A 20,902-nucleotide genomic window follows, 5' to 3' on the forward strand; every position below is an offset into this window, starting at 1 on the left:
CATATTCCAAGATTCATACAGCTAAGTTCAATGCTACAGTTCACATGTCACAACTTAATGGCCTGATTGAAGATGGAAATGGACATGTTTGAAGGGCTGCTTTTATCATACATCAATTGTTGTGGAGCGACACTCCATTGCATTGATAGACTAGATCCCAAGTATTCCAAACTTTGGCAAAAATGGGATGACCAAATTTCCCATACACTGGAGTGTCTTCATTCACATGATATTATCCGGGGAGATGCAAAAGCTGCCAATGTGCTAGTTGATGTCAATGAAGATGCATATTTGATTGATTTGGGAGGAGGTTATCCTCAAGGATGGGTTGGGAAGGAAGTGGCGAACTCAATTGATGCAGACCTTCAGGGACTTGAAAGAATCAAGCAGCATCTTTTTGAATGGGTTCTGCGGGAACTTATCTTTCCAGATTCATCTTGTTCATTGCTGTTTGTTCCTATACTTTCGTGGATATTTGTTGGATCTCCGCAAAAATTCTAATCCCCTGGGGACAACTGTGGCCATATGTGCTTAGAGTTATGCGTCCTGTGACCATCCTCTCCAGGAATTCACTGAATATTCAATCCTTGAAGTCTGTTCTTGATCAATCCGTAAAGGTTTTGCAAAGAGCCAACTAGGAATGCCTTCAAGTTTCCACGGGATGTATCAACCTCTTATTCGAAAAAGAATAAGCCAGCTCAGAACAGAACCTTCTTCGCCAGGGTTCAAGCCATAAGAACAATGAGATGTGCCACCCGCGATGCGGAACGCTAACTGTTATGTTACAGCTTTATAAGCAATAAGTAAAGTTGATGAGTAGGTAGTTATGATTGTTGACTACTCGTGTAGCATGTATGTAAAAAGCTCCGTTGAATAGTCCTGCGTTATCAATCGCAACCGATGTTCTTAGGCTTGGCAAAGGGTCAGCCAATAATACACCCCACGAAAACAAACAACGCTTGTGATCGCGTCGGGATAGAGAACATTGCAGTGCATTACAACAAAATAACAAACTCACACCCTCTCTAGCTGATATTTCCCTGACTGGCACGCCCAATTCTTGAATCCCAATGGCTATATAGCTAGAGGTTACGCCAAATGGCTCGTCGTGTGGCCGTCCGCGCCCCAACTGCTGCTAGTCTCCCAGATTCCTTCCGCATCCCCTCAACCACCTTTTCGCTCGTCAAAGCCTTGGGAAAGCTATCCCGATCCTCCCTGCTTGACCTGGTAATCCAATGGCTAGATGACAAAGATGTCAAGGCCTTTCCGCCGTACCTTGGCCCTCGCAGTGTAGTCAATTTTGTCGCGGAAGAGGAGGGCCTAAGTGCCTACCCACCCGCTGCATCAGTGGAGGAGTTGAGGGCCATATATGAGGACCTCCGGGACCGGAAGGGCGGCAAGAGGGAGGTGATTGATCGGATCCTCGAGGGAGATTGGAGGCATGGGATATCGCTCCGTCAGCTTGCAATGGTGGACATGCGCTACATTGAGGACCATCCAGTCGGACTGCGGTGGACGGCGCTCCAATTGGTTCCTCTCAAAGGCGATTCCGCCCAGTCTCAGTCGGGAGGGGATGCCTCCACCCCGTTCCCTCGATTCCACGCCTCGACCTTTCTTAGATCCATCCAGCACGAAATATCTCCTCTCGTGAAGGCCCATTACTACATGTACCGCTCAAAGACGCTTCCATTAACCTTTGTTCGCATCTTCGTGGTCGACTCCCCCTACCAACAACCCCGTCAGTCCCCATACATTTACACCGACTCGTCAAGAATAATCTACCTCGCCTTCCCCGATAGTACTCCATATATATATTCCTCCCAGCTTTCTTCCCCGTCTCCTTCAGGCGCAAAGACCGCTACTGCGACGTCAAGCAATGCACTTACAATGGACACGCGCACCCTGCGTAGACTAGTGAAGGATGCGATACCGAAAGCCCTCTCGCGGCCCCAGCAACGATATACCCTCAAAACAACTTCTCTAACCGCTAAGAGCCTCCATACTCTCCTCTCCCTGCGTGGACCCGGTAGGACGAATTCCGCCAATGGCGCATTCACGGTGTTCGCCGATGCGGTGGTTGAGGGATGTCCTCTTGACCCACGACTTCCACAGTCTATTGTGCAGGAGAACTACAATGGTCATGCTGGTAGTATACCTGGGTACGCTGAAGGCGGGAAGGAAAATATACCTCTGCCACTGCCACAACCACAACCACAATCACCCGGCAAATCAGAGGCCGATATACATATTTCCGCTATCGGACGTACGAGAAGGCCACCCTTCCAGCAATCAGGAGGGGGCTTAACAGACACAACAGCCATGCAGCTAGCAAAGAAACGAAAGCTGGCAGTGAGTTCTCGGTTTGGAACTGCTGGCGATCATCGACGGATTCCTCCTCCATGCGGCCCCCCAGCAGGATTGCTCACCGAAATACAAAAAAGCGATAAGTCGCTACCATCCCCGTCATCATCACAACCGCAGCCGCAGCCACCACCTCAGCCCGCTCCCGTCCCTTTGCCAGCCCTCGACCGTCTAGAAATACATCTCCACGACCCTCCCATCCCATCTAACCGCCAAGGCGGAGACAAAGGTGACGACGACGACGATGACGATGAGGAAGATGATGACGATAATGAAAGCTACAAAACTAGACCAGCAACTCTCTCCCTAACCTTCTTTGGCTCAGATGTCATCGCGGGTGTCCGACAACTAGCGGAGCTGGGAGTGGTTGATCCCGCACGAATGCCGAGCTGGATGACAGGCGAGGACGGGGTGAGCGTGGCGTCTGTAAAGGGGGGGAGGAGGCGGAGGTGATGAGAGAGAGTTTGTGTGGTTTGTTATGCTGTACGCTGGACAACTATAAAGTTTATAAAGGGGAACAGAACTCTTTTTCTTTCTATTCTTGTTTTCTGCGTTCGCTTGTCGTTTAGCTTGAATTTGTTTGGGAGGGATGGGGTTCGGGGTTAAGGGTTCGGGGGACTCAAGGATGGTTTGTTATATATATGTTGTCACATTTTAAGCGATGGGAGGGGAGAGAGCTAGCTATGTGCTTTATCTTCTTCCTCTTCTTCCACTCCAACGGTTTTTTTTATCCCTTCTTTCCCTTTTTTTCGTTTTTCGTTCTTTATTATATTTTATTGTTGTATTTCACTTTTTGGTGTCTTAAGATTGTTCTGGCGTCCGCTATGTTTTAATCGCAAGGCATTTGCACTGAAGGCCCCTGCAGGTGATTTGGAGCCGGGGAGCAGGTTATTGTGTAGTAGTGATTGTCCCTTAGATTTTGGGATGGAACTTCATACGTCATGCTCCTTACCTATATCTATATCTATATTTATGTGTGTGCGCAAATAAATATCTACATACAGACGTCGAGATGGAAGAATGAAAGACGAGAACTGGGGAGTCCTACAATTATTTGTGGAAGGGTCTTTCTTTGGTTTTTTCTCTTCTTCTTGGTTTTCTTTAATACGCTGTACATCGATTCACGCATGGCTTTGTGCAGGGTTTGTCTATCTATCTGCTGTATTATAGCGGTACGCAATTCTCCTGCCGATTCTGGAGATCACCCTTTTCCACTCACTGCTTTATACTATATACATCGTAAATGACGGTGGAAAATACATGTACAGATCGCTGGGTGATTCATGAGGTGTTTTATTACCAGGACAACGGGGATGGCAGACCTACGGGATAGGGAACACCAAGCCCGCTCGACGGCCTTAGCTGAAAATGGACATTGGGTGCTCTCGCATTGCTCTGATGAGCATTGGTTGGTGACTAGCTGGCTGGAAAACAACGTTCCCAACCTGTTCTCAGGATGATTCCACTCTAAACAAGGCCTGATCTCAAGTGGTGGAATGTAAGAATCCCCCCCGGATTATGAGTCGAAAATAGTACAATGTGGTAAATGCTTCATCCTTGGCACGGGAATTGCTTTATGATACGGGAAAGAGAAAGTCAAGGTCTGAGTTGACTGGATTAAGCTCAACATATTCCCGGCAATATGTCCGAAGATAAAAGTATTGACATATTTTCGTTATTAGGGGTTGGTAGAATATATCGGCTTAGATCTGTCGTTCAGTTAACGGTAGTACCGAGAGTACCGTCCACGAGACCATGGCTGGTGATAGGTCGAATGGTCTAAATAGTATATGAACTGGTTACTACTGGTATCCCCAAAAACTTGTGGAGCAAAAGGTATGCAGAATAATACCAATGGAAAAAATGACACAAGAAAGTGATATAGAATCCATACCTCGTTCACCAGACAATCCAAACTGGTCAGCAACATTTACATACCCCTCGTCATTAACTATGCCGTTGGCTAAAAGCTGTTGCATAGGAGCATCTACTTCCCACGCGGAGCGACTACAAGCAAAGAGCAAAACGCATCAGTCCCAGTCTTTCAACTTAACATCACCTCCAATTTATGTAGAAGGGCAGCACATACCAAATAACGCAACGGACTCCATTACTTTGCTGGGTTGCCGCCCACCGCCCGAAACAAGCTTTGTGAATATTATTTCCGCAGGCAGCTTTACACCAGACGATTTCCTCTGTCTCAGGCTCAAATTCCATAAAACATATTGGGCAGTCGCCCTCGATGGGCCTTCTTTTCCCAGACTCATTTTCCTTCGTCGCATCGTCATGGGTGTTTATCGGAGCGTTCGCGAAAATCTCACGAAGTTCCTAGTTATCAATCATTATTATCCAAATTCGACTCACATTTGTTTTCCAGTGAACGCTTACGGACGACAGGAAGGCCAACTGGTACTCAAGATGCCCAGTTACTTTGAGCACATTGTGGAGGACCTGTCAATGTTACATTAGAAATTTATCTCCGTTTTCTCGATTTCGAAAAGCTTTGTATTTGGAACTGACATAAATGATATGCTTGCATTGATTTCCCTTTTGTGAATCAGGACAAGTACACTGAGGAACAAGCCCAATCACGACCTCATATAAATTCCCGGTAGTCCCGACAATCTGCACCTTCTCCATTGGCACATCTTCCGTGTCATCCCTCTTGCGGTCAACAACAAAAAGCCTGAGTGGATTAAAGGGCGTCAGAATTCGGGAAACGATGTCTATTTATCAGCGAGGGGAGCCGTGCCTTTGCGTCCTTGCTCTGTCCAACTTCTGTAAATAGGACTGAGGTGGACGCTTTCGGAATACGCGTCGTCTGCGTTCCTCTTTCTCAACAGAAGGGGAATCCGCTCTCTTCCTCCGTTTACGCGGAGGAGCTTGGGCCGTAGGGGGGTCGGCTTGACCTGTCAGGTCGATAACTGGCGCATCGCCGCTTGTAATAGCCGTTTGAACTTGCATCCTTCGGCGGGACCGGACGGTGGAAAAAGTAGCGTCATAGCTATCGTGTTGGGTCTTGTCATAGACACGTTTTCTAGCGGACCTGCGAGGTGCGTTCGGGGCTTGGGATGGTAGTGGCGAATTTCCAGGTTTGCTCCCCATTATTGATGGACTTTGTGAGCCTGAATACGAAAAGTTGGCGAGCAATGAAAAACAAAATAGGCCGTAGATGCGAGGTATTCAAGATCCTCTCACGGATTTACAACCAAAGGTGTTAAAGAAGCTCTTAGAGGTGTTTATATATATATATGTGTGTGTATACAAGAAGCTGCGTTGACGGGAATGGAGCCTTGAAGCACGGACCAGGGGCACGTTGTCACGGGATGTTGCTCTCAAGATAAGATATTGTGGCGGACATAAAGCTTGTGAAAACAGAATTTTCTGCCACCCCCTGAAAAGTAGTAGCAAAACATCACAAAAATAATCAAAATATCCACATATCTCTAGAATCATTCAAATATTATTCAATTCATTCAAATACACATCTTTATCATCAAATATGCATCTTTATCATCAAATCTGTCAATATATCCTCTCAGCTCAGTGAATTTATCATCAATAAGATTATATATCTTCTAAATAATAATTATATATCTACTCAAATTACATAGATCATTGAGTATTATCTGATCACTGTATATTAAATTCAATAAAATATTCACTGCTTTGAAACTGCTAGAAGTTTTTATTCAATATAAAATATAAAGTCAAAGATCACATCAGATATTTTGTCAGATTTAAAGGATTTTTTTGAAATATATCTAACTATATATTACAATGAGACTGTCTGTTTTATGAAGAATGAATTTGATATTAATATTTATTCTTAATCAATATTTAGATTGTTGAAGAAACTGAATTTAATATAGAAAAAAATAATTAATTATTATAATTATTATTTATAGAATCTGCTAATCTATTAGTTCTATTTGATATAAATTAAATCTATAATCACTCAATACAATAAAAAATTTTGAGTTGAATAATATATTCAAATTACTCAGTATTAATCTGATTAATTTATATTTTTAGATAAGAGTACTATAAATGAATATACTGCAGATCAATAATATAAATAATTAAGTAGAGAATTTCTTTATTATATTAAAAAACTCTGTAAACAATCTCACAGATGATCAATTTTATCTATAATAAATATTAATAAATATTTTGATTATAATATATATCAGAGATTCTATAATACAGAGAGATTCAATAAATTTGTATATATTCAGATACTACTCAAATATCAATAAGATTATCACTATTTAATAATAAATAATTACTTTTTTTATTATTTACAAGCACTGTAAGATCTCTGCAGAGAAGTTGATATTAAACTTTTATTCTTATTTTTATATTCTTCTGATTATAATTCTATAGAGAAGTTATTTTATATATTAAAAGAATAAATTAGAAGATACAGATGTCAATTAGAGAATCAGTTTGATAAAGATTTTAAAATCTTCTTATATTATACAGTTGAAAACTTTATGAGAGAAGAAGATGTAAGAGAATATTTCAGATCTGCTTATATAGAATAGTATTGTAAAATCTAGAAAGATTCAGATTGCAATTCAATTATAATAATATATAATATCTAAATTTTAAATTTAGAAGTAGAAATAGTATAAAATCTGCTGTTATTATTATAAACAGCAGATAAAAACAATTTAATCTTCTTCAATTATAACTGTCAGATAGAACTCTTTAATTCATTTTTTATTATTAAAAATATATTCATTTCAATATTCAACTGAATTATCTACTTATTTATCATTATTTATATATAATTTAGTTCAAATTCTTTATTTTGAATAATATTCTTTATAGTTAAAAGAGCTTCTACTCTTCAAGATCTCTCTGTTATTAATTAATTAAAGAACTCATCAATAAATAGATTTATATATTTATCAAACTGAGAGATTGAACTATTTCAAATAGAAGACAGATTTGAATTCAATGATAGATTTAAATTCAATAGTAGATTTGAATTCAATAGTAGATTTGAATTTAACAGCAGATTTAAATTTGATAATAGATTTGAATTCAATAGTAAGTTTAAATTTAGTTCTTTTATATTTTTTATTTCTTTTATTATATATTTCATCATCATTATATTGATTATTTTATTTGAAAATATAATATTAGATGAAGAAGAAGTTGAGAGAGAGAAAATAACTGCTGATATCTGAGATATCTGTATAGAAGAATTAGAAATAGAGATAGATTCACTTTTTTATTTCTTTTTTTTCTTTCTATTTATTAATCTTTTTGTTATTTTTTTAATAGATTTTTAACTGTTGTATATCTATATTCAATATTATCTATTCAACTAACAATCTCACTATTCAGAAGTTGAATATAAATATTATCAAAAGTTATTCAATAAATACTCTATTCAAAATTATAATAATTTATCTTTTAATAATATCAGTGAGCAGTTATCTTACATTCAATCTATAAAGAATTATATTTATTTGACTGTTGATTTTAAATCTTCTTCAGCTGCTGACTAATAACTGTGAATTTTATATATATAAACAGCAGCTTTTCATCATCAGATATTTTATAAATTCAAAAGAATTTAACAGAATGATAGAGAGAGAATTTAATAGATAATGAAATTACTTCTTTTTTAATATCTAATATTTTTTTTAATATCAATATTTGAATTGTTAATTGTGAATCTGATACTTCAATGAAAGCTGTAGAACTGTATATTACAGAGATATTTAAAAATAGAGTTGAAATATTAAAAAAATTAAAAGAGATAGTAATCTCAATGCTAAATTTATTCATTTTCTTTTTATATAACTTCTTTAAAAAAATAATAATCTCTCTTCAATCTATTTTCTTCTCAAAAGTGATTTTGATTGAAGATTTATATTTATTTGATGAGATGACTGCTATATAATTTGCAACTTCTATCTTCTTACAATTCTATTTCATAATATACTCTTCAGTTATTCTTTTTACAGTATATTGAATATAATAGAAGCTGACAGTTATATCATTTATTGTGATATTCTATAACTTAATCTTTATAGATTTTTTTATCTTATTGATAATTATCTGTTCATACAGTCTGAATAAAATCTCAGATTTAAAGATAGATATTTATAAAAATCAAAAATCTTCTGATTATATCTTCTTCTTCTTCTTCTTCTTCTTCTTTTTCTTATCATCAGTTGAATTTTTGTTATTATTCAGAATATCTGAAATAGATAGTTTGAACAGATAAAGATACAGAGTAGTTGAAGTTCTTTTATAAGCTTATAAAATAGTAGAACAGTGAGTGTTACAGAGTATATTGACAGATTTAATGATAAAGATATATATTTGATGATAAAGATATATATTTGAATGAATTGAATGATATTTGAATGATTCTAGAGATATATGAATATTTTGATTATTTTTGCAGTGTTTTGCTACTACTTTTCAGGGGGTGGCAGAAAATTCTGTTTTCACAAGCTTTACATCCGCCACAATAAGATCAAAAATTCAACTATGCACTTCTTTACGCAGTCGATCTGATCCAACTTGCTAGAAACCTCATCTGGATGGATGCCTTGTAGCATGACCTCCATTTTCTCAGCGATTCTGATCGAGTATTTACTGAACCCTATGCCAATAAACTCTATCACCTTCAGCGATGAGAGCATTGGAAAAAGCAACATTGGTTATTCTGCATAATATCCACCCAGCTTTAATTGAGCATAGCAATCCTGATCAAAGAATATTTGATTGTTCCAGGTAATTCTGAAAGGGTTATTTGGGTAGCTTTTGATGTTGCAATTATTTATCCTAGCCAAGCCCACATTGGGGTGAGTGAATGGGGCCGGATTGAAAGCTTTGGGGTGACGCTCGTTTGTTTCCCTTAGTTATTTGTCAATGTCTTGAAATTTTCTAGAAGCTGACAAGATCCACAGGACAAAAATCGAAAAGATTGACTTGCCGCCAAATATTAAATGGACACCATGGAAGCCGCCGATCATTATCCGCTGCGCACAGCATTCCAAGATACCACAGTCCTGGAAGGACAGCCATCTGTCCAGGACCTCTCATTTTCCATGCTATAAGCTGGGCAAGCCGGCGTCTTCCATTTCCATCAAGTTGTTTAATAGGTACTAGTACCGATTTTGCATCTGTCAAGAAATAACCATATCGAGCATTTCTTCCGTTTCCTATAAAATTAACCCGGGAGAAAACCTGGTAATATTCCCTGCGATCTCCCTCTGTTGCAGTTCTGTTTTCCATGACACTTTTAGATCTCCCAAGGCAACAGCTTGGTGAGATACCCATTGCAATGCCAGCCTGGAAGAAAGCAATGTCTGGTTGAAGATTAGGAGTGATGACTTCTGCATCACTCATATCAACGGTCATAGGAGCGAGCTAGAGGTTAGTGAGATGATGTGCAAGCTACAGAAAAGCTGCTCACAGGGAACAGCACAATTGCTTTTTGGATATACGTGATGAAACAGGCGGCGTAAATTGGTTGTGTTTTTATAGCTTGTGTTGGGCTAATAGGCATTGATTCGTTCGCAACGTGGATTTGCTGAAGCAGATTTCCACGGCGTTGGAGAATATAAGCATGTATTGAGACGTTTTGTTCATGTTCTCCGTATTTATGCAGGAGCAGTCTTTCAAAGTGGAGAATGAAGCGGTCTAGGTGTCAGGCTGTACCTCCTCCCTCGTGGAACCAGCCAGTGTCTGTGAACCCGGCCAAAGTTAGGTAGCGGGTTGAGGATGGCAATTTTGTCAACCAGGTCTGGGGGGCTGGAGATATGAAAGTGCCTTACCAAATCTACCATCAAAAAGACCTCTCATTAACTAAGACATTATTGCAGGATCGATTCATTACCGTCAATTCCTGTATATAAAATGGCTGGTAATTCCGCTGATCACTGAAAGAAAATCAAATATTCTAGGTTTGAAACCATTTGTCCAGTTGGTTGGTACCTTTGGTGCCAAAAGTCCTAACATCAGATTACAGAGCTCGCAAGGTGCAAGCATATCAATGCGATCAAAGAGATTAATGATCTATTTCCTCTCATTACCATTTTTACCATCTCTACCAGCACTATTAATTAATAAATTATAAAGCTTAGAGAAATCATCCACATTAACTAGTTAGCTATAGAGATGTTTGTCCCCTCGAGCTCACTACCGGCTAGCCGTGGAGTGGTAAATTGAGGGCGTTTACCCCACATCCCACGGGTTTTTTGTCAACAATCAGATAGGGTTTTTAAGGATCATGATGGTCGCCGAGAGATCGGATTATCCTTTGGTTTGTTTCGCCGCTCGCAGGCCGCCATCAGGCGCGCGGCCATCAATTGGTATTATTAATGTCTACTTTGTACTCTCTCTTCCTCCCTTGGCAGCGGTTCAACAGCTAGTTAACTATGCAGTAGATTCTTGATTGCTAAGCAAGATAACGCGTCCCTCCGCATGGGCAGGGGAAACGTAGGCCGAACACGAGGGCAAGTAGTTCGTATCTTTGACTGACAAGGAAGCAGCAAGAAGTTGACTTTTGCTTTCGAAGGAACAAGTCCTGCAACTTAATTGCTGACCGGCGGTCAGCTTGAAGAGGTTCAACTACGTGATCTCGACCCTGGAAAAGCAGGCCTCGGTGGAAACCTTGGAACGGCGGAAACAGCGTAAAAATGAGCAAGGCGCAGCGAAAGACTCAAAACGCAACTGGAATGACTTTCCATTATTCACACAGGTTCATTAATAGGAATGATATTTTTTTTCTCTTCTTTGTTTCTCGTCAGTGCTGCCTCTGCGTCTCTCTCCCCGCTAAATACCTGCAAGCTGCACGTAATCAGCAGATGAATGCTAGTAATCGACGGGGTGGAAGCAAGCCGCATGCGGTTTGTTCTGTACTGCTTTCGGCTTACCCATTCATCATTCATCAGGGGATCGTTTCTTTGTGGTTCCCGCAGGATGACGGGTCATTCCGACTTTAGCCGCGAGTGGGAGAGTTTGTCGGTGGCAAGAGTTGCTCATGTCTGGCTCGTGGAATGCGTTAACAGCGAGTATGAAGGGCCTTACCCCCGAAAAAACCACCTTTATAACTCGTACGAGAATCAAGCTCTGCAAAATGGCTCGATCCGCAGTTTGTAGAGAACTCAATTTTAATACGAATCATTCTGCAAATATGGAAAAGGGAGTGTGCAAACGTAGTTTACCACTTCTACTCAATGCCTACTGTTTTCCATACAAAATCAAGGATGGTCCGCTATTGATATCTCAACATCCACTCTATTAAGATACTGTATAATTTGTAATTTATTAATGCGAATATATGTATATTTGAAAATAAAAGATTTAATTTAGAATCTTCTGTACGTTGGTGAGTTATAAGTCAGTCTGTATTGTAAGAGCTTTTTCTAGTTAATTATAGTTAGTATTACAAATTATGAGAGATGTGTTCAGATCAGGGTGTTATCAGCAGCATATAATTAATATTTTTCAGGATACTTAAAATTTTTAATCTAAATTAGATCAGAGATATTATTTAAATGTTACACATAAGCATACTTTTCTCATAGAAATCTGAATACATTTTATGTAGCTTTTACATAGTTAAGAAAATATCCTTGATCTTTACATACGTAATACATATCATATGATATAAATTTCTAGAAAATATATATATATTAAAATAGATGAATTCAATAGGGGATTTTAAATTACCTATATATTTTATCATAATATGTTGTGATTGAGATATGGACAGAGGTTAGCGTTGAGTGTACGGGGAGGATGGTTGTTTGGTGTGAAATAACCTTCCATAGTCTCACTGATACCCGGGATTTGCCAAAGCCAGAAACAGTGTCAGTATTTGCTGCAGCTTTTCCACATTCGGTTATTGCATGGAATCTTACTCGCTTTCCATGAATGTTACTGCTAATTCATGCAGAAATGATGCTCCCCTTCACATGCTGATGAGAATACAACGAACTGATTCGAATGGCCCCGAACCTCCCTGGCTGAACATGAAAGGACCAGGCACAATACGTACAGTACATCCACACCCAGAGCCGCCCCTGCAATTGGCACCAGATACAAACAAACAACCAACTCCGTGATCTTTGAACCGGTCTGCCACAAACGTAATCTTCGTGGTAACGGCCGAAGTACCTTTGCCGTGAGCCAAGCCGGCCGCCAAGCCAGCGGGGTTTCCCTGCGAGTCAGCGACCATTAGTCAGCCCTCTCTCCCCACCCTTTCCTTTCCCACGCGAAAACTTTGCTGGGCCAGCCCGAGCCTCGCCGCCGCACAAAGGACGAGCCAAAACCGCCAACCCGCCCACCTCCAACTCCCTCCGAGTCCTCTCCCGCCTTCTCTCGCCTAACCCCTCCGCACCCAATCGCCCTTCTTTTCTCCCAAGGCATACCATACCGTTTCGTCTCTTGCCAGCGAGCCAGCCAGGCATCTTCGGCGCAGCAGTACCATCCCCCGCTATCTGCACTCGCCATATCACACGGACCTCCTCTCTCGTTGAGGCCATACGAACTGCATATAGTCCCCTCTCATTAACCCTACACAAACTTTCCATTCCCTGTTTGCCGTCCCAGCGTGATCCGTTACATCTCAGATCTTCAACCGCATTGTAACATCGAAACAAGTAGAATAATTTGAAAATTGACAAATCTATCGTGCTGGGGACTTTCATAATTATCCCTTCCGGGGGCTCGATCCGTTGCGAAAAGAAGAGCCATGTCAGGCTACAGCGGGCGCCGAGCGCCAAATTTCTCGCAGTACCTAAACGACCTCAACACCATTCCGTCCCCCTATGACCAGGCACTGCAGGAGCAGGAGCAGCAGCAGACTTTGTTCGATGTAGACGCGGAATTGGCTCTGTTCACCAATGCGGAATTCCTCGACTTCGATCCTGTGGGCGAGCTGCCCGTCGAGATTCCCGTGAAGTACGAGACGGCGGAAGGAAGTGAAGGAACCGATATGCGAAATAGTCCGGACACAACGACGCCAATTTCGGCTGGTGGAGATAATGTGAAATATATTGATATGCTCAACGGTGAGTTGTTCTTTTCTTTTGTCTACTTCGGATCGTTCTGTTTATGGGGGGGCTTTTTTCATGCCTTCCCATACTGCATGTCCTGGCGCCCAACCCAATTAGTACCCCCGCCCGGTGGGAACCCCCCCCCCTTTTTTTTTTTTTTATTTCCGTGTGCGTGTCCATCTTGTGGTCTTGCAACAGCTATCCCCTGATGGGATTTATAGGCGGCTGGGCGAATCTGCAATTTTTGCGCCTTCTCCTTGCTGCCAGCTCTATCCTATCAGCAGTGTGCGTTGTGGGTATCCACATCGCAGCACCACACAGAGTCCCTGCTTCTCGTTTCCTGCAGCACCCACAATCCGCAGCAGTCAACCATTACCGTCACTTTTGGGCGGCTGTTCCCTTTTTCTATCCTTGCTGTCCCTACCAGGAAAGGGTGGAGGCTCGAGCACGTGCTGGACGTGCCGCATCACGCAATATCACGTGACTAGCATCATTGGTGCTCCTGTCAACAACATCCATGGATCCAGCAGTGATCGATGGGTTGATCGGCATGGCCTCTCTGATGGCCGTGGTTTAAAACAATGGCTTCCCCCTAGATTCTCCCTCATCATTGCCTTTTCCGTCGTTGTGGGGAGAATGAATTGGGTGGATGCGCTGTGCCGACCAGTTGATTTCATGGACTGGCTACTGACAATGACCCAGACTTCAACGTCCAAAACTATTCGTCTGGCTACCCTTCGTCAATGCTACCAATACAAGCGCCTGTTTATCCACCGCCTCAACCTCAAGGCCCCAGCCCCAATGTAACACCTCTAACCCCCAGCGACGTCAAGCGTTTGATCACCCCACAGGCCATCCCCGGCCCGTCCCCTTCCAGCGCGATATCGTCACCGACGACCACAGCACCAGCACCAGCGAGCCAAGGCACCAAGCGGAAACAGGATGCCGTTGTCCCGGGAACCCAAAGCATCGATGAAGCCGCGCGCCTCGCACAGGAAGAAGATAAGCGACGCCGCAACACAGCCGCCAGCGCCCGCTTCCGCATCAAGAAAAAGGAGCGTGAAAAGAACATGGAACGCACCGTCAAGGACGTTACGGCCAAGAACGCCACACTGGAAGCCCGCATCACCCAGCTGGAGATGGAGAACCGGTGGCTGAAGAATCTCATCACCGAGAAGAACGGCGGCGCCCTTGCTGACGGCGATATCGCGGGCATGCTCGACAAATACCGCACCAGCACGGAGGCGGCGTGATGGACAGCAAATTCCGATCGTCGTTATCGTCGTTGGCGTCGAGTAGACCTGAGGAAGAGCGGCGCACATGAGAAAAGAAAAGTACCAAGCTAAAAAAAAAAAAAAGAAAGAAAAAGGGGGGGAAAAAGAGGGGAAATGTCTAAAAGCTTTTGCCGTCACCAGTCTGGATTACATGAGAATCAGACGGAAACCGGACGCTTGCCGTCAATCGTCTCCTGACTAACTGATAATTTACCAGCGCCCTTCTAACGTGTCATGTCTCTTCATGTTTAGCGCAATGAGGTTCGGGTGGAAGGGAGTGCAAGTGGGAGGCTTTACAATGTTGTTATTACATTTACTTTTGTTTATTTTTGCTCTTGAGGGGTTTTTTTGGTGTGTTATTCATCCTCCCCTCCTCCTGTCCTTCCTTCATATCTCTATCTCTATCTATATATATATATATATAGATATATATAGATATAGTTAAAGTGTATGGGTGATGGACGATGGATTATGAGAGGGGTCTTGTCTGATCTAAACCAGCTCTTCTATACTCCTGTTCCTGTTAATTCTTGATCTATATTTTCATGTTTCATTCTTTTTACTCATATTTCACACTGTTCATATACTTATCTCTCTACTGACACACACATTTACCTACTTATCTCACTAAGAGAGGGAGGGATTTTGGCTTGCTTTTTAATTTTTATTTTTATCTGTCATTTTTATATTTCTCTTTTATTTCTCCTTTTATTCTGTTTATTTACTTTTGTCTTTTTTGATTAATTAATTAGCTTTACAGGCTTCTAGTTTTTGCTTCTTTCTTTTTCATTCCTTTTTTTTTTGCCGGATCCTTTCTTGGAATGAGAAATAGCTTCCATTACTTTTATCTTTTTATTTAAGTATTCATCAGTTCCTTCTTCTTTCCTTTGATTTGCAAACAGGCTGGACGAATCAGAAAAGAGAACAGAGTGTGTATGAAGAAAGAGAGAAACAGAGGGTTAACTGCACTCTGTATAAGCAACTCAGATATCCATGAGTTAGTTATATCAACAGCAGCTTCGTTCAAAACTTGCTTAGATACCTTTTGCATAGTTAAAATGAGACTCAATTTTGTTTTGTATTCATGATTTTATGGAGGATTTTCTCTCTCTCTTTTTTTTTTTAAAAAAAATCAGAAAAGAGAGGAGGGGGCGGGATATATTATTGGCTTTGATATGACCGTGCACACACACACACACAGAGAGGTATATATATATATATATATAACTGCGTGAAATTACATACATGTAATGAATTCAAATAACTAATGAAATTAATAAATTAACTTAGTTTAATTTAATTTAAGCAACAAGTTCTCTCAATTGAATTAAGAGTCTCTCTTTATTCCCTTTGTTTTGGGCGAATATGCTTAGTTTACTTCTTTTGATCTCTAAGAATAGTTAACTATCTATCTAGTTAATGTTTTTATGAAATAAAGGATTAAAAGGGAATGAAAGGCGTAAAAAAGGGGGGGGAAATAAAGAAGAAAAAAGAGAGAAAAAAAAGGGAGAGAAAAGACCTGTGTTGCTTGCAGTGAAGGAAGATATCTTAGATATCTATCTATCTACACTATGTCTATTTACTACGCTAAACTTCCAGATACAAAATTAGTTATAGTTATATATATATCGACATTATCAACCCTCGAACCGGCTAAAATTCTAACCCACCTCTCCTCTAAGATAGCAAGAAAGCACACACACACACACACACACACACGCATGCACGCACCCTTTCTCTTCCTCAACAATGCAGTCCCATCCATCCTAACTCCCCAAAACGAAACGCAAAAAAGAGAAGAAAAAAAAAGAAGAGAGAGAGAGAGAGAGCAAAGAACCAACCACCCGAATAATAGTAATGGACCATAGCCCCCTACGAAAACCTAACCCCTCGACTCGGGTCCCACGTCGACATCGGCATTGGCATCGGAGACACCATCTGAGCCTGAGCCTGCGTCTGCTGCTCGGTTTGGTCCGGCCCATTCATCGGTATCTGTGAAGCCGGTGCCGGTGCCGGTGCGGAGGATCCAAACTTAATCCCCATCTCCGGCGACCACATGCCTCCTGTGGGCATAGTGGGGAGGGGCATGGTGATTGGTGGTGGGATTATGGAGGTGCGGGTTGGTTGTGGGGCGGTGAGGGGGCTTTCTTTGGTTGGTGGTTGGGGTTGAGGTTGAGGTTGAGGTTGAGGTTGTGACGTTGTTGTTGCTGTTGTTGCTGTTGTTGTAGCGGCAGCAGCGGCGGAGGCTGCTACTGGCGATGAGGATGTGGTGGTTGATGGGGTGAAAGGGGTATGGCCGGATATAGGTGAGCGGGTGGATTTCAGGGGGGATTTTTGGCGCGGGGGATGATGAGGCTGACAGCCGTGGAATGGCTGGTGTTGGTGTTGCTGCTGGTGGTGGTGGATGGCTGCATTCGCTGCCGCTACGGCTGTTGGCGATAAAATTGTAGACGCAGGAGGTGGCGGGAATGGATTTTGTTCCTGCTTTTGATTCTGCGATATGCTGAGCGAAGCCATCGCACTGGTATTCGTAATGTCCCTATGTCATTCCCTTTGCGTTAGCAACATATCCATCCCCGATCCGCAGCATAAGGCCACCTAGAGAAAGGAGAAAGAATAACAAAGGGGAAGGGGAGAAAGAAAGAAAAGTAACTCACGTCTCCAGCTCCCCCGCCTCCACCCTCCTCCCACTAACAAATCCCATACAATCCTCGCGAAACCTCCGCACCAACTTTGCCAAATCGTTATAAAACTTCCGCCCAACCTCCACGTTTCCAATAATCTCCTTGTACCGCACATACCCATTCTCCAGCTCCTGCAGCGCCTTCTCGCGCTCCTTCGTCGACGAATCCCCACGGCGCACATTGACGAAGTTCCGATTCGCGTCCCGCAACTGCTCCACAATCGCCAACTGGGCTTTCTGCTCCTCTTCCAGGAGCATTTTACGATCCCCGTCGTACTGCTTCAAACGCTCTGCGAAAAGGTCCTCGAATTGGCTAGCCTCGATTCGCTGCATTGGGAATTCACGTTCGAGGCGACCGGCTTCCTTGAGGAGGGCGGCATCTTAATTTAGTAGTAGTTAGCCACAGCCACAGGGAGAAATACGATATACATACGAATACTATCACCCCTGGCTTTCTCCCTCAAAGCCTCGATCCTCCTCCTCCTCCGACTTTCCAACCTGCCCACCTCATTCAAACAGCCCCTCAGCCTCCCTGCCTCCCTCTCAACCGCCTCCGTCATATTCGCCTTCCGACTACTCGGCACAAACGCCTCGATATCCCGATTTGTTCCCGTGAGAACCCGCAACACCTTCTCCGTGTCCCGCAACTTCTCCTCAACGAGCTTATCACTGTTCTCTGCAGAGGCCAGGTAGCCCTCGATCTCCTCCGCTTGCGTGTACAGTTTCTTGCCAGCGACTTCGGACGGCTCGCGCGTCCACCGATCCGTGCCGTATCTCGCACGGGCGCGGTCGTCTTCGTCACGTTCAGCCATGAGCAGCTCGACGCCCTCGGTGAAGATGGCCTTGTCGTTTGCTTTGAGCTTTGCGGTGTCCTTCAGCGAGAGCCGAAGCCGGTTGAAGCCGTCCTGCTGGCGTATCTCCTCGGCGTGCGAGAGAAGCGATGGCGGCAGACCTAGGGGTTTTTCGAGAGCCTGCAGCGAGCCTGGGAGGTTGAGAGATTGGAGCAACCTGCATATTGATACGGTTAGCCAAAAAAGAAAACAACATATCTCTCTCCACCATATGTGCTACTAGTAAACCAGCATCCTTATAATAACATACTCCTTAAGATGAGCGGTCATCTCCTCCACCCCACCCACGATCTCCTGCTGCACAAGCCTATCCCGCCTCTCCACATAAATACTCGCCGCAACATGCACCGCATACGGCACCAACTTGGCGAACAGCGGCTTCCCCAACGGCAACCCTTCCCCAATCATGGACAGCGCATCCGTCACCTCCACCGGCGCCTTCGCAGTGGCCATGTTTGCGCGATCCAGCAGCTTCAGCTCCGACTTGGGCGGCACAGGGATCAAATATATTTTATCATTATCACGTTCCGCCCGCTTCAGATCCTCCGTCACCCGCGCTTTCAGCCCATTCAAATCCCCTAGCACCACCCGACTAATCCACTTGCTCTCCTTCAGCGCCTCATTCACGCACGCCACGCTGTCGCGCAACCGCGCAACCTCCTCGCCATACTTCTGCTTCTCCAGACAATCACGCGACTGTCTATATTGCGCCGCAGCAGCGAAATGGTGGTGTTTAGCCGTCATGTGGTGGATCCACTCGGTGCTGATAGCGTCGGATTTGACACCGCAATCGCCCGCTTCGGCATAGAGGTCCGATACCTTCGCCGCCAGGCGGGCTATGGAAGCGTCTTTCAGCCCATCTTTGACGGCCTTTTGCCAGAAGCATTCCTGTGCTTGAGCAAGGAGAAGCTCTTCGAGGCTGCGCAGGGTCATTTCGTCCATATCCTCTGGCCGGGAGGAGCGGAGATCTGGCAGGATATCTGTGCGGAGGTGGACGAGGACGCCGGCGGCGTGGCAGAGGTATTTACAGGCGGTTTTCAGGTTGTCAGGGTTTGTGCTGTTTAGGGAGGCAGCGAGCTGGGAGTAGAGAGCTGCGAGGTTGAAGAGGATATTCGCAAGCTCGAAGCGGAGATTGTTTTGGGAGACTATTATTGGGGTTGGTTTGCGGATGTTAGCACGAAGCGCCTTGTACTGGTATCTAGGGGATACATATATAGAGAAAGAAAACATGAAAGAAAACTCACTAGGCCTCGACGTATTAAACCCTAGAGCCGGATACCATGAAAACTCCACGCCAACCTACACATTGCGCATGAATGAATGGTGTCATCAGTAAAGGGAATAAAACAAAAAAAATATCCTTCCCAAAAAGCAGCCACAGTATGTAGATAAACAAAAAACAGTCATACGTCAATAGGGAACTTCCCCCCCAGCCACTTCAACTGCGCTGCGTATGTCACTAGCCGGCTGATGCCACTAATATGTGGTTCCTGGACGTTTATCGCATCCATGCGCAGCCTTTCGATAATCAGCAGGTCCTCAGCGAACATCTCGGGCCGTTGGTCGTATTTGTTCGAGATATACTGCTTCATGGCCGTGGAGAGGGAGATGGGGTGGCTGCGGCGGAGAGGGATGAGGAGGATGTTTCTGTTTACTTCTGTTTAGCGGAGTTTTCACTGATTGGGAGTGGGAAGGGGGGAAGAGGCGCTGGCAGCGGGGAGCGGGGAAGAAGTATTTTCAACACCAAGCGAGGGGGAGGGGACTTACGACGCCATGATATAATTATCTTATTCCTCTTAGCCTGGTGCAAATTCATTTGCAAACTCATCCGCAATGGGAGGTAATTGTATGAGTGGGCGGTTGTCTATTTATTGCTGGGGACCCCGCGTTGTCCGAAGCTGGTGTTGGATGTTCAACTTCGACGAGAACTATCTCAGCCTAAACAAACCCAACTAAATTCCAGTGACTAATGACGTAACAAACCGAGGAGCTTGAACCTTTAGTTAGCTAGTTACTAGCAATTATTATAACTTATCATGGAATATACAAGCTCACAACAGATGCCCCAGACTACTATTCGATATATTGTAATTTTGTATACTCATATATATGGTCAAAGTATGTATTGTACAGTACATACAATGAATGATAACCTGCACCGGTACCAGCACCGGCATCAGCACCACAATAGAACGATTCAGAACAGAGTGCGCTCGATACAAAAAGAAAATGCAAAAGGCTGTATCACAAAGCTACTAGAGGAGCCTGAGGGTAGTATGTATATAAAGGTAGAGTCAAAAAGAAATTTACGAAAAGATAGAGATGGGGAAAATGACATGTAAAACATGTAAAAGTGAGAAGTAAAGAAGAGGCAAAGTAGTAACATCAGATCAGAAGCAGAGCAGGAAGACAAAAACTTGTTCCTACCATACCATCAAGAGCCATTTGGAACCTTAAAGCACACCCGGAACACCATGAATGAGTAAAGTAAGACAGGAGAAGAAGGAGAAGAGGCAGGTAGCAGGAAAGTAAGTGAGCGCATGTTCCGTCAAGGCTTTTCTTTCAAAGATGGAAGAAACAAAAGCAGCAAAAGAATGGCGGAAATGGAGAAGGTGGATGCGGCGATGCCCAAGTTGCTTCCTGCTAATCGCAAACAGATCAAAAAAATACGAAAATATATCGAAAAAAGTAATGTCA

The 20,902-nt window shown here is 43.1% G+C and overlaps 8 protein-coding genes across 8 annotated transcripts; 4 read left to right on the forward strand and 4 right to left on the reverse strand.

Annotated features, from left to right (window-relative positions):
- Window positions 1-998: 998 nt before the first annotated feature.
- Window positions 999-3,090, forward strand: HCBG_02254 (uncharacterized protein; the record flags this gene model as incomplete). The annotated part of the gene is made up of 1 exon (XM_045429303.1): window positions 999-3,090. The coding sequence occupies one exon, from the start codon at window positions 1,099-1,101 to the stop codon at window positions 2,812-2,814; it is 1,716 nt and encodes a 571-aa protein (XP_045289198.1).
- Window positions 3,091-3,913: 823 nt separating this feature from the next.
- On the reverse strand, window positions 3,914-5,584 carry HCBG_02255 (uncharacterized protein; the record flags this gene model as incomplete). Its single annotated transcript, XM_045429304.1, has 6 exons — window positions 3,914-4,140; window positions 4,256-4,368; window positions 4,451-4,689; window positions 4,750-4,812; window positions 4,882-5,047; window positions 5,114-5,584. 6 exons carry the CDS (start codon window positions 5,464-5,466, stop codon window positions 4,082-4,084), a joined length of 993 nt encoding a protein of 330 aa, XP_045289199.1.
- A 3,259-nt stretch (window positions 5,585-8,843) lies between these two features.
- HCBG_02256 (uncharacterized protein) lies at window positions 8,844-9,753 on the reverse strand (the record flags this gene model as incomplete). The annotated part of the gene is made up of 2 exons (XM_045429305.1): window positions 8,844-9,014; window positions 9,322-9,753. 2 exons carry the CDS (start codon window positions 9,751-9,753, stop codon window positions 8,844-8,846), a joined length of 603 nt encoding a protein of 200 aa, XP_045289200.1.
- Window positions 9,754-10,627: 874 nt separating this feature from the next.
- HCBG_02257 (uncharacterized protein) lies at window positions 10,628-11,339 on the forward strand (the record flags this gene model as incomplete). Its single annotated transcript, XM_045429306.1, has 4 exons — window positions 10,628-10,657; window positions 10,958-11,095; window positions 11,145-11,243; window positions 11,289-11,339. The coding sequence occupies 4 exons, from the start codon at window positions 10,628-10,630 to the stop codon at window positions 11,337-11,339; spliced, it is 318 nt and encodes a 105-aa protein (XP_045289201.1).
- Window positions 11,340-11,700: 361 nt separating this feature from the next.
- HCBG_02258 (uncharacterized protein) lies at window positions 11,701-12,809 on the reverse strand (the record flags this gene model as incomplete). The annotated part of the gene is made up of 4 exons (XM_045429307.1): window positions 11,701-11,715; window positions 11,988-12,014; window positions 12,338-12,559; window positions 12,771-12,809. 4 exons carry the CDS (start codon window positions 12,807-12,809, stop codon window positions 11,701-11,703), a joined length of 303 nt encoding a protein of 100 aa, XP_045289202.1.
- Window positions 12,810-13,093: 284 nt separating this feature from the next.
- HCBG_02259 (uncharacterized protein) lies at window positions 13,094-14,969 on the forward strand (the record flags this gene model as incomplete). The annotated part of the gene is made up of 3 exons (XM_045429308.1): window positions 13,094-13,412; window positions 13,744-13,968; window positions 14,100-14,969. The coding sequence occupies 3 exons, from the start codon at window positions 13,094-13,096 to the stop codon at window positions 14,648-14,650; spliced, it is 1,095 nt and encodes a 364-aa protein (XP_045289203.1).
- A 1,574-nt stretch (window positions 14,970-16,543) lies between these two features.
- On the reverse strand, window positions 16,544-19,980 carry HCBG_02260 (pH-response regulator protein palA/RIM20; the record flags this gene model as incomplete). Its single annotated transcript, XM_045429309.1, has 6 exons — window positions 16,544-17,210; window positions 17,329-17,734; window positions 17,788-18,362; window positions 18,456-19,403; window positions 19,643-19,852; window positions 19,973-19,980. 6 exons carry the CDS (start codon window positions 19,978-19,980, stop codon window positions 16,544-16,546), a joined length of 2,814 nt encoding a protein of 937 aa, XP_045289204.1.
- A 333-nt stretch (window positions 19,981-20,313) lies between these two features.
- On the forward strand, window positions 20,314-20,696 carry HCBG_02261 (uncharacterized protein; the record flags this gene model as incomplete). The annotated part of the gene is made up of 1 exon (XM_045429310.1): window positions 20,314-20,696. The coding sequence occupies one exon, from the start codon at window positions 20,347-20,349 to the stop codon at window positions 20,545-20,547; it is 201 nt and encodes a 66-aa protein (XP_045289205.1).
- Window positions 20,697-20,902: the final 206 nt, after the last annotated feature.

Source organism: Histoplasma capsulatum, assembly GCF_000150115.1.
Source record: "Histoplasma capsulatum G186AR genomic scaffold supercont2.3, whole genome shotgun sequence".
NCBI classification, from domain to species: domain Eukaryota; kingdom Fungi; phylum Ascomycota; class Eurotiomycetes; order Onygenales; family Ajellomycetaceae; genus Histoplasma; species Histoplasma capsulatum.